The sequence below is a fragment of the Anoplopoma fimbria genome, chromosome 13 (assembly GCF_027596085.1).
Source record: "Anoplopoma fimbria isolate UVic2021 breed Golden Eagle Sablefish chromosome 13, Afim_UVic_2022, whole genome shotgun sequence".
NCBI classification, from domain to species: Eukaryota; Metazoa; Chordata; class Actinopteri; order Perciformes; family Anoplopomatidae; genus Anoplopoma; species Anoplopoma fimbria.
Genome location: NC_072461.1, coordinates 20308215 through 20325360, shown reverse-complemented (window position 1 = coordinate 20325360; position 17146 = coordinate 20308215). Strand labels below are relative to the sequence as shown.

Genomic DNA, 17146 nt, shown 5'->3' with positions numbered 1-17146 from the left:
AGAGGGAAGGAACCAGTCACACACAGCCATTTTCTTTTTTTATACCTTTAATTTTTCTTTGAACAAAGGCAAAAGCACATTTCAGCATCAAAGAGTACAACTTTTCTCTAGACAAGTGTACAACTCAACACAAAACCATTGCACAGTTTAAGAACAATATACTGAAATCATACAGCTTCATAAGAGAATCTATAACCACAAAATAAAATGTCCACAAAGGGGAGCCTACAGCGTGTGGGACAGTCACAACTCCCATACATTCCTTTTAGAGGGTCCTGGCTGGGCAGGATTCACAACGGCAAAGTGGCACTGTGTTGATTAAAAATGGCACGGAGGTGTTCCCTTGGTGCCTTGAAACATAAACAATCTCTTCTTTTCTAATAGTGGTATGTTTGTCTCGAATATTTCTGCCTCTCTGTGAGCAAATCTAAGGGGAACTGGAATGTATCAAACAGCAAAGGATCAAACCTTTCTGCTCAGATGCAGCATCAGTGTTAGACTGGATCATCCGACACCAGGAGCTCCAGCTCTCTCTAGTGGCCGACTTTAACACCAGACGGAGAAATGGCAGTACAGAGCTGCAGGGCTTAAAACCTCGAACGTCAAACCGCCACAGCAGGCGGTGACACCAGAGGAATATAAGATATATCTACGAACGCTGAGACACCCGTCCCTTGTGTTACTTTGTGGAGACTTCCTGTCTACTCAAAAAGGAGACGATGCAACACAGCACTACAAGTGTCTGCGTTGCTTCAACTTGCACCGTGACAAAGCAGTTGACACACGACAGCTACCAGGGAAGAGTCTAGAAAACACCCAACTGCACTGAAAAATCACAGCAAGACAGGGAGAAAATACTTTTTTTGCTATCTCAATACTCTCTCCTATATGGCAATAATACTTTAAATATTCCTCTAAACAAAAATACTAAAGAAGAACTAGACATTTGTTCGAAACATCTTATTAAATGTACAATATAGTGACTTTGAAAAGGTTTTCTTACAGTAAATAAAATAAATACTTTAAGAAGTTAAGCATAAGACAGGTCAAGGTCAAACCAAACACATGTAAATCAATAAAAATATGAATGAAGCGACATTCAAATAGGGGGCGAAAACATAAATGCATACTTGGTTTATACCGTTCTTTTTATCTGAATCTTGATTTGGCTATTTGAAGAAAAAGCGAATGTTGGGTTAAAAAAACATTTGCATCTTTTCTTAAAAATATATAGAGGTTTTGGACAGAATCTGATGAGAGAAAATTTAAGGTAGCAAACTTTTTTTCCAAAATGACCCTGATTGAGAGAAGCAGTCATTTAGTGGACACAGGTATTAGCTGTTTTATATGATTACCATTTAGGGACACCTTGGTATTGATCGGCACATCCCTGCTACACTGATTACTGTATGGTTGTTCATATTGCGGTAACATTGAGCACAGAAGTAGTTCTGTACGGGTTACATCAACACCTATAACACTACATTAAACCTCCATAGTTATTTGGCTTTCAATGACGAGGATTAATCATTTTTTTTCTATGATTGGATAAAAAAAACTAATTGATGAATGAGCACAAACATGATGGACAGCCTGAGGTGATTGGTTGAGGAGTGCGGTTAATCTTTGTTGGACCCACATACACTGAAGACACCGTTGTGTTTGCTGCTCCCCTTTAGCACCACCATTTCTACAAAACAACCAGCAAACGTGCAAACAATAATGGCCATTTATTTAAATTTAATTAATCATCACTTTTAACAAATTAAACATTTTGGAATCTTTCGGAAAGTTCAACGAGCCAAATTTACTAAACCTTTTTCTAAACAATATCGGCGAAAAAGTCTAACAGATTTTCTCCAATCTTAATGCAAATGAATCGGTTTTCTGCCAGTTGCATTTAAGCTATAAATAACTTATAAGATATAAAAAAACGTAGTCAGTCTGAGTTTAAATCAATTCAATGGCTCAGTCAGACTTCAAATAAAATTAAATATTTTCCATATATAACTTATTCATCTCTATAAATGTTACAGAACAGATAGTGTTGGCAGTTTTAAAGGAGCACTCCAGCAATTTAATGTCTTACTGAAGCCCCAAACAGAAGAATCTGGTGCAAAAAAGTGATGCACCAAAGGCTGAGACTTCCTGACTTTTTTAGTCCTCAGTATGGGTATAACATTCTCCTATATTTCCCATAATGCAACACAAGCACATCTTTCATAAGATCATCCCTGAAATGTTCATGTTTATCGTAACGCAGGCCTTCTGTTAAAATTCTCCATGGGCAATCTAAGATAACCCCAATGACATCACTATGACATCATCACGACTTCTTTCTATTTCCTCAGAAAACAGCAGGGTAGAGTTCTGCTCTGAAGCTGTGAACATGATTTTGGCAGCGGCGAAACCATTATTGTGCCTTACTTGTTTGGTCCAAACGCAACTATGTCTCACACAGAAGCCATTACGCAGCAATACCACCACCTTACGGATCATTAAACCTAAACCAGCCCCTTGTTAGAGATAAAATAAGCATTAACGAGTGTCAACAAAAAAGAAATATAAAATGATTTGTGCTCCATCTCTGAGAGTCTTTCTGCTTTAGAATATAAAATGGCAATCAGGTGAGGGGAGATTGTATCTGTCGCAGTGGCCTTCATAATAAACATTACGTATGGAGCGTCGCTCACTGCGCCTTAAAGCACAAAACCAACAAACCATTCCTGTCCTGTCAAACACTTCAGGGTAATGTAGCCATTCATCATAGGACATTACTGTTTGATAATAAGTAATATTATGATGTCGACGGTTTGTCTGAGCCAGATAGGCCTTTTTTTTTTTTTTTTTTTTTTTTTTTTTTTTAAATGTTGAATGGCAGCAAAAAAAAAAAAAAAAAAAAGATAAAAGACACATAAATGCAAGTGACAGATGGCAATGGTGAATTCAGTCTAAAACAGACACAACATCAAGATATAATAGAACATCCCACATATAAAAAAATGTCTATGTATAAATAGAAACAATCACAAAAAAGAAAATTGAAAATTAAATTGGGGAGGGGGTGCAGCTGGGGTGACAAAACAGTGAGTAACGGGGTTGAGAGCAGTGCATTAAAACAAAAACCAAAAAAATCCAGAGTACAATAAAATGTGAACACACATTAATAGGTATATAGAGGACATCCTGTATACAGGTAGAAATGTACAGCTGACCAACATTTTGTTCAACAGTGTGAATAGATACGAGCTGGCGATAACGGAAATGTTTAACAGTACAGTAATTCACTAACTCAACCTGAAAACACTGAAACATGATTCACAGACTGCCGAACACAAACGCACTCGACTCTCATACCCAAAAGAAATGGAATGACCCAAGACGGTAGTTTTTTTTCTAGGTTTCTTTTTCTTTTTTTTTTTTTCTCTCACACAAAGCACTGCCAATCTCTCAGAGCTCCGGGGCTGCACGTGGGGTCCCTCGGGTGCTTCCCTCCTCTCTGTGGTTTCCCTCTCAGGGCGAGCTGGGGTGGGTTTCGGGGTGGCTCTAGGCGACGACATCCTCCAGCGCTGGCAGCAGGCCCCTCTCTGTCAGGTGACTCTTCAGGGAATTGAAGATGTGGAGCTGCTGATCGATACGGAGGGCCAGGAGCTGCTGGATCACCTTACTTGGGTTTGGGCCCCTGAGAGGAGGGAGAAGATAATCGTACAACCTCTATACACAATGATCTTTTAAAGAACTGAACTTTTATTAAATCCCTTCTTCCGAAAGATGGATTGACCAATCATAGCTTAGCAACCCAGCTACGCTTAAAGGGAGTGGATTAAAGAGTGTATTTGTCTGCTCTAACATCAGCTGCAATCGTTAGCATGCATTACGTAAAAAAACACTTTCAAAAGGCGCTCTACACACCGCTAAAAGTGTCCTCACCACAAAAGTGTATCAGCGCACGTCTCTCGTAACCGATACACTGCCAATTCAATCTATGCAGCTGTCTGTACCCACTCCGTGCAGGAGCTCATGTAACCATGACCTGCAGCGTGAAGTTTCAGGTCTATTATTTTCAGAATACACGCATAAATGTGAGGGCACTGAATACATACAGTACCAGTCAAAAGTTTGGACACACCTTCTCATTCAACTACTTTGAAGAATCTAAAATATAAAACATATTCAGGTTTTTTGAGCATTTGTTTGTTTACCATATAATTCCATATGTGTTCCTTCATAGATTGGATGTCTTCAATATTAATCTACAATGTAGGAAAAAAAAAAAAAAAAAAAAAAAAAACCATTGAATGAGAAGGTGTGTCCAAACTTTTGACTGGTACTGTATGTCTATCTAAATGTTGCTAATAGGTGGAGCAGAGAGTGTGGTCTCTGCTATTGTATGTAATCCCATAGTTTCTCCCTTCACTTTTGCACAGCAGCAGTGATCATTGACTGGCCCAAAAAATCATGATCAGAGCACCCTTAATTGGTACATCTTCTTTGTCCTGGATGCTACTATATCAGAGTTTAAGCCAAAGTTAGCGGAGAGGTACTGCTCCTGTTGATTTAAACGATTCGGGGGGAAGTTTAGACTGAAACATACTGTTGGAAAGTAGAAACAATTAAACATAAAACTGACTATCCAGTTGCTCGTCCACTACAGTGTGGCTCGGGACTGCGTCATTCTGTCCGAACACGACCAGAGTGGAAAAAGGAGTAACCAAGCCCTACCTGAACACATCAGGAATTCTTTTTTTTTTTTTTTTTTTTTTTGTCCGGACTGACCCAAGACCCCTGATTGGCAGGGCTGACTCTGGGCACTCTGTCAGAGCACCAAGCAAAACTAAGCGCTTTGTGATGAACATCATCAGTAAATAACCACACTCTATTGTCCACATGTGTTCTTCTGTAGCAAGCATCCAAACATGGTTATGCAAGAACAAATTTAAAGTCCGGCTGTACTTTTTGAGTACTGCAGGACTGAGGCCGACTAGCTACCCTGAAATACCTGGGACCTGTAAGTTTTAGCTGCATCATTAAAAAGGCACTGGTTCAGCATATCATGTGTGTAGCAGTCAAACGCATATTTAAATCCCCTGTGCAGGGATCTCACTTTCAGAGTCAGCCGGAGACATTCAAAACTTAACAAGACACTGAGTAAACTCACTGAGTTAATCACACAGTTAGGATTTCAACCGCCAAAAACAATCGTAGCTGGCAAGAAATGAGAAGCTGGTTTTGTCTATTCGTCTGAAATCAAGGACCGGTTGTTTTGATGATAAAATCCTCCCATATTACTTCCATAAACTGCATATGCAACAAATTAACATATTCAAGTGTCAAGTGTCATTTCATGTAGATGTGCATTTACCTGATGAAGCTTGCAATGTAGACATTAACGAATGTGGCCATGAGGTACTGGCAGTCGAATCTGTCCATAATGCCTCCATGACCTGGGATAGTGTTGGCGAAATCCTGAAAGGACAAAGTATAAAATATATCAAACATTAAAACATTGAAATAAATAAATAATATAAACAAATCCCATTTATTAAGTTTTGCAAATACAGTATAAAACATTTCATATAGCTAATTTCACACAATGCACAGAATACTGAAATCTAAAACCATCTACAGTTTACCTGATAGACGGGGCAACACCAAGTAGGCTACGCAAATATATTTTTGAACAAGACAATCAATACTGTCAGCAGACTGCAGGTAGAGGTACAGGGGTCCGTCATTCCTACCTTGATCTTAAAAGCTCTTTTGAAGCCGCTGGCAAAGAAGCCACCGAAAGGTCCCATAATGGAGGCAAAGGAGGAGAGAGCGATGCTGTGGATCTGGAACGGATACAGACGCACTGTGCTCTGTGGAGACAAGGAGGAGGAAGTGTTGGACCAAAACAGATAAAAGCAGTTATAGACCTTCAACCAGTGATTGAACTCATAAAGGGCAACTCATCTTTTACTCATTCATTCCCTTTATTAGTTCTGCATTTCTCAACTGGATTTTGGAAGTTTGTCGTCTATATGTGAGCTAAAACTACCAGCTAGATTACGACAGATTACAGTATATTTATTCACACCTTTATAGAGATGCTGTATTATATCAGTCTGGAATTGTACACCTGTGAATTGTTGGTTAGGATGCTGCAAAAAGACACTATGCTATAGTAGACTCCTCTTCTGCTTTGGCATATTTTCACAACTTACAGTTTTTTTGCAAGATGTTTATTTCATCCTTGAATATTCACATTAGTTTGTATGCGATTTGCAAAAAGACACATTAAAAGCAAAAAAGATGGCAGAGAGTAGAGGAGGAGTGCAGGTGAGCCTTACCCATCCAGTGAAAGACGCCAGGATGTCGGGCAGAGAGTAGTCCTGGAGCTGGAAAAGCTCCGATGGCTCACAGTCCACCTGGAACTTATTGGAGTCGTTGTTGAATTCAACCGGGCAAACGAAGTAGCGCCAGCCGGCCATCACATAGGAGAGCTGGGAGGAGAACAAGCTTCAGTTACTCTGCAGTCACATCACTGGCCTGCTCGCTCTTATTTCAGTCAGACAATGAAAGTCTGCAACACTGCAATGTTTGTTGAGTTTTTGCTATTCTAATATCCAGAGGTAGTGAGTTCCACAGTTTGAGAGCATACAAACAGAAGAGACTCATACCGGTACTTACATGGGACACACAAAGAAAAGCAGGGCTCAACAGTATGCCGTTGGTGCATTTACTGGTGTGTACACCTTTTTTTAAACATAACGGTGAAGTAAATTAAGTTGTTTGACTGCAGGGTGAAAAGTTTGACTAACCCGTACACGATTTGTGTAAATGAAAATCATTAAAAGTTTAATAAACAAGTAAAAGATCTTTCAAATGAACTCTAAACAACACAGGCAGCCAGTGCAGTGTGTAAAATATGAACTAGCTTTAGTTTTCCTCTTCCATTTGCTGCTGTAACACTGAACATTTGCTGTTGTGGGACTAATAAGAGATTTTTTTCTTTAGCTAGTAATAAAATGTAAATGATTATTTCAGCATCTTTCTGAGCTAAAAAAGGATTGACTTTCCAAATAAAAAAACGGATGGTTTAATGACCTTGTTAAAAAGAGTATTAAAATTTAAGTCTAAAACTATTGTGAGTTTTTGAAGATAGTTTTAATTTGTTTGGTATGGCAAACAACAGAGCAGTTTTTGCTGCTTTTGGTCTAAATAAAGAAGGTTTTTTTTGTCTTTCAAACTTCTAAAAAATGTCAACGCTATGGTGGGAATCAAAACAGACAAAATGTAGAATTGTCTACAAAGACATGAAATAAAAATCAATCTTACCATAATGCCGAACACAATCGTGGAGAACAATCCACCGATGAATCCCTCCCATGTCTTCTTAGGGGAGAGCTGCAGAGAACACAGTCAAGGTGTTGATACCAGGTTAATATATCATCATGAACAGCACAATACTTTTTATTTGTCCATGACATAAGTCAATACTCAGACCTCTTAAACGCTGATTATGTTTGACCTACCCTGGCATTACAACAAAACTTGGGAGGAGAATACACTGCAAATATATGGGTATTAATTTACTACAAAATGGCTGAATTTGATTGGTTAGAAACCATCTGCAAATCTGCTGCTTGCATTTATGCATTCTAAAGCAAGGCATAACAGTGATAATACCAACCTTGATGAGAGGGGTTCGGCCAAAGAAGAAACCAAACATGTAGGCCATGATGTCATTACAGATCACGCAGGAAATTGGCACAATGAACCTGTTTAGATGAGAAGAGTTAACATTAGATGCATATATGAGACTAACTGAAAATGGGTTTTATGAAAATTGGGCTGTTTTCTTACCAGATCATCCCCTCAAACAGGTTGTGGATGATGAGGTGAGACTGAGTCACCACAATCAGCAGAGTCACATGGGTCCAACCAAACTGTGGGCACAATATAAAAAAGATTAGTATGTTTACAGTAGGATAAGTTTAAACTTAAGTTTACATTACAGTCATTTAGCAGACGCTTTTATCCAAAGTGACTTACAATCAGTAGTATATTACATATCAATCACCCATTCACACACTGATGACAGGCTACCATGCAAGGTGCCACCATCAGACTCTAACTAACATTCATGCAACATCCAGTCCACACCGATGGCAAGCCTTCGGGAGCAACTTGGGGTTAAGTATCTTGCCCAAGGACACATCGACTGCCAAAGCCGGGTATCGAACCACCGACCCTCTGATTGGAGAACTACCTTGCTCTCCACTACGCCACAGCCGCCCCTTTAAAATTAAAGCCTTACTATTCATGACATTTTGTCTATATTCTAAATATCTATTTTGACAGACTGGACATATAGTAAGAACCCGTGATTTCCTGGTAAAACACCGGCCAAAGATTACTGTGAACAGTGACTGCACAGAGGTGTAGTTAAACATGACCGGATTGAATCAATAATGTGGTTGGAAAATGTGGGTGGAGGCAATGTCTCCTCATGCCATTAAGAATGAGCAGCACTGCTCACTTACAGAGAGCAAGATATTGTGGTCATACTCAACTGAGGGGTTGAAATGTTTGCGTATGTGTAGCTGTTAATTTGCCATTTGCTCTGCAAACAGTCCATAGATCAATAGGTTAGTAACTTCTAAAGGTCGTCTTTCAGTATTTGAACAAAAACACTTTTTTTTTTTCTGACTGGATCTGCTTAGTGAGCAAGACCTGACATAGTTATGTGGGGCAGGCTTTCTAAAGAATGGATGTTGTCTCAGATAAATGGATACCAGGCAACAATCTTACGGTACGAAAATGATCTGGTTTGCACATTGAACTGAACAGTTGGAATGACTTTGTGAGAGACAATCCCATTAGATCAATCCCTGGCCCACTTCTCCATACACTTGAGGGGCCCGTATTTTACGGAGCACCATCAATAAACCAGTATCCTCGAGGGCCGGAGACCACGAGGAGGCAGGGTGCCACTTACCATGTAGAACTGGAGGCGGTAGTGCTTCTTCACCAAACTCAGCACAAACATGCAGAAACCTGCAACAACATGACAAATACTGCGTGAAATCCTTAATCGGGGAAAAAACAATCAGGGCTGCAGTGTTTGAAAGAAGAGGGAGATTAATTAAGTCAGAATCCTGGTCATCTTTGGTCAAACTCAACTAAATTTAGTGTGACCTATAAGCAGAGAATGAGTGAGATTAAAAAAGTGCTTATACAGGGAGAAAAGTCAAACCAGACATAGTGTAAAGTTATACAAGGACATTTACTCTTTTCCATGACACCACATCTACAGCATCTAAAAAAACAAATGCCATGTGGTGCCAAAAAGCTGCTGATATGAGCTTTTTCTGGCACTTGAAGGTATGACACCATTATCTTGAAAGCTTCTCTGCTCAGGCGCGTGAGAAAGCCCGGCCATTCAGTTCCACCTTGAATCTAGTAGGCAAGAGAGCAACAGTTAGGGTGCTTCCTTCCTCACCACATCCTGTTTGGCATCAACCAGCAGTTGCAGTAGAACTAAAATCTTGACTAAAAAAGTACAAGAAGAGGGACCTTTCCAGTTTGCATTGTGATGGAAATAACCAACTTTGGAAGTATCTAACCTTATGTACACAAAGTTATTTAGTTTGATATTCTGAATGATAATATTCAACATTTAAAAGAAACAGAAGCAGTTTTGATTTGACATTTATTATATTTCCCTTCTGGGAAGCCTAGATAATCAATCACTGCCGTCTGCTGATACAAGCCTGAGAGATAAGGATAGCATCTTGTCCTTTGTGATCAATTTAATTAGCAGTTGAAAGAATAAGCCTCACTCTCTGTTCTTACTTAAATCTAATGCTTTCATTTGTTAAAACATAAATGCATTATTCCTTTGGTTGGGAAAACATTCACTAACTACTAAATCTCTGGATTAGAACATAACGTTCTGGTAGAAAAGAATCATTAGAAAACCTTTGTGTGGCTTGAGTTTGGTAAAAGTGTGAGGACTGTTAGTGTTTTGTGAGACCCCACATGTTTTTTTCTCCAAAAGAAAAGATAGCTGTGAAAACTCAGTCTCCTTTACATGAAGTTATTCCAGCTCCTATTGTTACAGGCTTTATTCAAAGTTGGGGTCTCAGTGTTTGTACCTGTGAGGTAGAGGGCGAAGGAGATAAATCTGTGGTATTTGCTGAGGATGCGAAGCGGCTCCTCCCTCTGCACCAGAGAGAAGAAGTAGTCTGTAACGGTCTCACCGTAGAAGAAGTAGTTCACACACAGCAGGAAGTACCTGTGGGTTGGAGGGGTGGAGCAAATGTACAAGTCTCACGGCTTTATGGCGGCAACCAAACAGACTCTGCATTCAGTATGCCTGCAGAAAAACCAGTGAGGCCATGTGTATGACAAAAGTCAAACGCTCTGCAAGGTCAAATTACTAACTGCACATGGACAACAGTTTAGATTTTTCAGGTTTATGGCATAATGAATGTCAGGACTCTGCTATCTATCACACTATACTGTACACCACTATTGCTAAAATCAAACAGCTCTGCTGATTCACAATATTTTTGCCATTTCTCTTGATTGGCTTAATAACCTAAAATCTATTCAAAACGTAATCAGGTCAGTAAACAAACCTCAGGAAGTCTGCAACAAAATAAAACATGAAACAACACAATAAGAAAGAAGCAAGTGAGGATATTTCATGCGTTAACAACTCCTCTATAAAATGTGTGATAACGTGTGTGATTGTGTTACGTGTGCGCCCTCACCAGCTCAGCGTCCTGAACCAGGGCAGGTGGTAGGAGTGGTACACGCTGTAGCCGATGGTGATGATTTCCTGGAAGCACTTGATCTGAACAATGAGGACCTGCACAAAGAAACACTGCGTCACCAGGGAGGAAACGACTGGAGCATCTCCAAGAGTGTGTGTGTGTGTGTGTGTGTGTGTGTGTGTGTGTGTGTGTGTGTGTGTGTGTGTGTGTGTGTGTGTGTGTGTGTGTGAATATGTCCTACGTCCTTGTGTCCTAGTGACACAAGATGGGTGGCGTGCCTATTTTTAGGGAATTCCCAGAGGACAGGAGCAGAAATCCTGCTTGATATTAAAGAGCCTGAATCCCATTAATCCATGAGATTACGTTTTTAATTTGCGTAGTGAAGTTCAACTGAACGTGCTGCAGAGAGAAATTACTGTATGAACCCTAATAGGCTGTACAACTCGTGGAGAAAATGAACTTTGCATGTCCATTTCATATGAATGTGTAAAAAATATATGAGATGATTGTGCATCATATTTGTTACATTTTACACTCTTTGTCACCACTCTTTTGAAGTAATCTTCCCGTTGATGTTTCCATTGAAGCAACACATTTTCTGAAAGGTTCCTTAAGAGGTGTCCGAGCTTTTGCACGGCACCATCAGCCTCGTTTGTACTCACAATCATCATAAGCACCATGGGGCCCAGGTAGATGATGAAGAAGAAGAAGGAGATCATGGCTAGTGTGAGGATGCCTCGGACCCACCAGTTCTTCCATCTGAAGGAAACACAGACAGAGAGGCATTACTGCTTTAATTATTCCGTACTTGTATTCAATCCATAACATTACTGTTAACTGGAGATTAAAATCAATATGGCTACTGTAGCCCTTCATCCATCCTAAGCATAAACCTTTCATCAGCACACACACAGAAATGCATGCATCTATTCAGGGAATGTTTACTGAGCATGCTCAAACTCCTCCCTTACAGTCATATTGTCATATAATGTAAAGACAACTTTTACTGCTGCAGACTAAATTCAGTAATATGTGTTCTATCCAACAGTGACGGTACCTTGAGGAGAGTCCAGACAGGGCCTTGTTGAGAACCTCGGGGGTGTCATCAGCAGGGACTGGGACACCTGAGTCCCCCTTGGTCTCGCCATCTGACGCCACATCTTTTTCCACCTTCAGTTCACTGTCTGAACCCTGAAGAACAAACAGACAGAGAGAGGGGCAACTATGCATGAATATGACATACGACTGTATTTACATATTTCTAGCAGTTTAATTTATGTACATAACAGTGTCACAGTGCAAAAGTCAAACTAGAAGTAAATACTGGCCTCTCAAACTAATATGGTATCTAGGTTAGATGGCTCTCTTGGTATTTTTTGTTCTTTACAGCACAAACACACCACACATCGTACATCATCTCCACAGCACTTGATTACAAAAACAGCTTGTGCCTTTCAGTTTGCAAAAAAATTACTGAATTATGGCTGCCGTCCATTAGTCGAATAATAGTCCGCTAAGTTTTCTTTAAATAATTTGTAATTTTTGTGCTTTTTTTCTGCTGAATTGCTTATTTCCAAGAAACTGATGAGCACATCTCTGGTAAACACAAGATTTAAAGTGGCGCTCTTGTGTGATTCTTTGTGGAGAAATTCAGTATGAGAGATCGATTGTCAATTGAATCAACTAATCAATAGTCGAAAAACTTATCTGAGAGTTAGTAGACTAAGAATACATTTAGTTAAAGACAGCCCTAGACTGGTTAACCACTGTTCAGAAGGCCATTTTCTCGAAGTCATGACCCGCACTACACTGGCTCTGACTGCCTAGTATTAGTTGCCTTCTTTAGGGTTTGGGTAAGAATATAAGGGTCATTCACAAAACGTATATATATTCTGTGTTATGTGAATTGATATATACTCAAACAAATAATTGATGTGTCATTGAAAAAACAGCAGCAGCTTCATTATATCAGACTTCAGCAAACAGCAGCTAAAAGGACTGCCAGTGGAGGAGTATGTGTGGGCGGCTTAACGCTGCGCCAAACCATCTCCATCCATATTGTTGGTCTCCCAGAACCATCTGTTCCCTGACGGAGGCCTTTTCAATACACACTGATGTCTGCCTCTCCATGGCAACAGAAACAACCAAAGGATAGATGTCACCAGACTGTAGCAGTTACACACGGTTACAGCTAATCTGAGGAAAACAGTGAGGTCAGTCTGTCCTTTCACTTTTCACCCCCCACAGACGTCTCTGCTGCTGGTGACCAAATTAGGCTCGGAGGTCTCACCTCACATTCACACTGCAGACGGTCTGTTTGCTGTTTTTATGACGACCATCAGACCTGCGCTATATAAATTAGACACCAATATGTGAAAGATGGATCACATAACAATGTTACAATGTAGGATCGATCAATCACCTCACTGTAATGTTTAACACTTTCCCCTACTCATTTTAAGATCCAATGCAATTGTTTTGTCATTCACAGGCCTCCTAAATTGGAGACTGGACCATGTTATAAAAAGGTACTATGATCTGCACTCAACACTAGTTTTACAGTGTGATGTTGCAATGCCATTGTGCATGTCTTTAAAGGATTTACTATCTGCATTGAAGGAGTCCGATCCATTTAAAAAAATAAAAAAATCTGGACCCACAGGTCCTAGCACTTTATATTTGTGTAAGGGCAATTAAATGTTGAAACACTGCTGATAGTTTGACAATAATATTATATATTGGGAGCATTTCCATTGCCTCTCAACGGCTCTCATGATAGTGTCACCTGAGCAGGCGGCTCATAGCTAACAGTGCTAACAGTACAAACCAGTCGATTATGAGCTGTAAACGCCTTATGAACTGTAAACGCCTTGTGAGCACAGCGCAGAGTTGCGGCCCTGAGGAAATAAATTGGGCACGTTCACATGCACAAACATGCACTAAAAGCAACCGGCTATGTCAACAGAACAATTAGAAGCTCTGATAACAACACACACAGAGGGAGAGCGACTTCATTCTCTGCTCAGGAAGACATTACTATACATAGAAAATAGTTGTTTGCTGCTATTTTGATGCTCTGAATGTTGTATATTTCTCTTTAAAGCATTAAAAACTATATAAAAGCATTTTCACCTCTATTCAAACAACAGCTCCATTTTAGAAGTCTACATGTCTGTGATTGGTGTGTTCTGTTTAACAACATTATGTTATCTTTATATATCGCAAACTAAATGTATCCAAAACATTTACTACTCTCACGGCGCGCAGAGCAAAGTTTAAGCGAGCAGGCCAATGGAGAACAGAGACACAGGGAGTCAAATCCAAGGAAGACAGAGTTTAGTTAAAATCACCTTGATATCAGTGTAGCGAAAAGCAAGCGTTGATCACCCCTTTCAATCATCAATATCCGATTGTGTATTGACATAAACCTAATCCAATTTCCACAAGAAACTACTTGCTATAACTACATATCAGATTATTGCTCAAAATCAACATATCAATAATGAAAATATGTTATAATGCGAGAAGGACATCACTAAAACTAGAAATGTTTCTCATTATAAAAGAAAAACTTTTCTTTCTACTGTATTAAAACCCTGACGTACTGATCCATTTGGCTTTTTAGATAGCTTTAATGGTGAAGAATATTTTTGAACAGCTGCAGCAGTCAGTGTGTATTTCCACCTTTGTCACGGTGTCTCTACACAAAACACTGATTCCCTAACTGGATGCTCTTCTCTCTGGATCCACTCAGATAAAAAGACACCAGAACTGTAAATGTTCCAAGTTTAAGAAATTCCATTGGCTTTTTTTCAAATTATAGGACACACTCTTACAAGATACACTGTCAATAGTTTAAACCACAAACCGAATGCAGACGCAGGAACACGAAAAACACACACATACAAACCAATTCTCCGCCTGCTGGTTTCTATGGAAACAATATCCGTCACTCAGGATGCTTGAGTTAAAAATAGGCGCTCATTTCACATAAACGCTCCTCCCCTTTCATGCTTTAAACACTGAGTGTCGGTTTTGTTCATCTCAAATTCATTGGAAAAAAGCTAAATCTGGAGTTGTGAAAGGATGAGCACATTTATGTTTTTTAAGATCATCTTTACTGGGATTTTTAGAAATCTTAACCCAGAGGAGCTAGGGTCCAAAAATAAAGCAAGGAGGAAAAAGAAGAGGTTTGTGACTCACTTTCTCAGCTGTGTTGTGCTGTGAGTTCAAAATGGCACAAATATTTTAGAGCAACTGTTTTGAAATGTTTTGATCAGCTAAAGACCAAACGTGTGTTCAGATGCTCATTTAGAAGGAGACTTCCCGACATCGCTGGAAAGAAAACACAATGTCTGTAATAGGACATGCACACGACCCGATGTTGCTCCACGCACATATCCAGAAATGGTTTGGCAGCTGAATTTCGAGGCCTCTTAAATGTTTACAGATTGACCACAGTGTGAGTCATTCATAAATCTCTTGCGTGATTTTCACTACTAATTTGACTACAACCATTTATGCAAACCATAAGAAAGTGCCTTACCTAACCCACTGCCCCCCTCATTTCATAAACAAATGTCATCTCCCTCTAGAGCTGTTCCTCTTAAGCTGATCCAGACAAAAAGGTCAAAGCAAGGCCAGAATAGATTTAATAGATTTTACTTAGAAACATCACTTTGGGTCCGCCAGAACAGCTGTTTGGCCTACTGAATTTAAATGTATCTTGTGGATTATAGTTGTGATATATTGCATGTGGTCCTCCCTCACTTAAAGCACATCACAATGAACTATCAGCCTGAATTTCCATATACAAATAGGACACTTGTTCCACATAATTGCCATGGTTTCCATATCTGTACTGGCATTTTGCCCAGCTAACCCTACACTACTATTATACTATAAATCTGGACAGTATATCTCCGTTATGCTGTTCATTCTGTACACATGACATCTATTGCATTCTGTCCATCCTGGGAGAAGGATCCCTCCTCTGTCGCTCTCCCAGAGGTTTCTTCCTTTTTTCTCCCTGTTGAAGGTGTTTTTTGGGGGAGTTTTTCCTGTGCCGATGTGAGGGTCTAAGGACAGAGGATGTCACATGTGTACAGATTGTAAAGCCCTCTGAGGCAAATTTGTAATTCTGGGCTATACAAAATAAACTGAATTGAATTCTAGGATGTCATATTTACACAGGTAGCCAGATATCTGCTTTACACTAGTATTAATTCTACATGTAGTAACTAATTTATCTCACAGAAAAAAAAGATCTGTGAGATAAATTAGTTAGGTTACTTCTTACAAATGTAATAAACCAGATCTTACTGAAGATATAAATGGTGTCAGTGTTTCTTTTTTTTTTTTAATCTAAATTATAACTTGAGAAGGATAAAAATCACCTCTTTGAAACTGTAAGAACCTGACCTAAATATTACTTAATGTGTAAAGTAATGAAAGCTTATTTTAAGTGTTCACTGCTGGCCAACAGACAGACAAAGTCATGGCACTCTGTGGACTAAATGTGCTTCACCAGTAAATAACCACCCCCCTGACAGGCCCTTTAGGCTGCTCTTTAATGTGATGGATCCACCACCACGCCCCTTCAGGGCTCCGTCTATTCCCTGGGGAGACACTTGGACATCCAGCAGCAGAACGCCTGAATCAGCTGTTGTTGTTGTTATGGCAGCGGTGTCCGCGAGCCCCGGGCCGTTTGGCGTTCGAATGGCGGGGGCTCTTTCGACGCATCATAGGTATGACGTCACACCGTGTTTGTGGCTAGCTAGCTAGCTGGCTAGCTGCAAAACATCTCCCCACACTTCATTCAAAAATGTCTTTAATTGACAATTCATGTGGAATAAATAAATAAAAAACACACACCAGTTCACACACGACTTGTGCTCTTTCTTTTTTTTGTTGTTTTTTTAAACGTGACTTTTACTCTTGCTGCACGAGCCACAGGACGTTGCTTCAGGGCTTCCCAGTAGCTCGCAGGCTAACTAGCATTAGCATCGATGCTAGGCGGTAGGTGGGACGGAGCCCCGGCGGACGTTACCTTGTCCTCTGACGGCTGCTGCTGTAACGTCGGGTCGGTGTCTTTGGCTCCACGGTGCCTCAGCTCCGCCATCTTATAGCAGAAGGTCCTGTGTGTCTCCGAGACACTGACTCGTTATCTGGACGGACAGTTCTCCTGCTGCACAGCAACACTTTACACCCGATGAACCAAAATCGGTGTCAATTTCGCGGGAATAACAGAAACAGACAACTTCCGGTTTTCAAAATAAAAGTCCACGTTGAATCAGAATCAGTATGCGTTTCTCTAAATGTACTGACTCAGAAATATTAACAGCTACAGGCATGCAAATAGATGTAAATATAAATATTAT

At 40.0% G+C, this 17146-nt stretch overlaps 1 protein-coding gene across 1 annotated transcript; it reads right to left on the bottom strand.

Moving 5' to 3' along the window:
* Positions 1 to 52: 52 nt before the first annotated feature.
* Positions 53 to 17026, bottom strand: cds2 (CDP-diacylglycerol synthase (phosphatidate cytidylyltransferase) 2). The gene is made up of 13 exons (XM_054610530.1): positions 16816 to 17026; positions 11824 to 11957; positions 11429 to 11525; positions 10764 to 10861; positions 10143 to 10282; positions 8984 to 9042; positions 7849 to 7931; positions 7676 to 7763; positions 7321 to 7389; positions 6333 to 6485; positions 5742 to 5861; positions 5363 to 5466; positions 53 to 3682 (listed from the first exon to the last, which is right to left on the bottom strand). Exons 1-13 carry the CDS (start codon positions 16885 to 16887, stop codon positions 3547 to 3549), a joined length of 1353 nt encoding a protein of 450 aa, XP_054466505.1. The 5' UTR covers positions 16888 to 17026; the 3' UTR covers positions 53 to 3546.
* Between the last annotated feature and the right edge of the window lie 120 nt (positions 17027 to 17146).

Bases quoted from the DNA above. Each gene is read 5' to 3' on its own strand.
- cds2 (XM_054610530.1), bottom strand. From the start codon at position 16,887: ATGGCGGAGCTGAGGCACCGTGGAGCCAAAGACACCGACCCGACGTTA. The intron at 10,283-10,763 runs GTGAGGGCGCAC...TCCAACCCACAG, and splicing joins TGGTTCAGGACGCTGAGCTG to GTACTTCCTGCTGTGTGTGA. The intron at 7,390-7,675 runs GTTGGTATTATC...TGTTCTCTGCAG, and splicing joins GCCGAACCCCTCTCATCAAG to CTCTCCCCTAAGAAGACATG.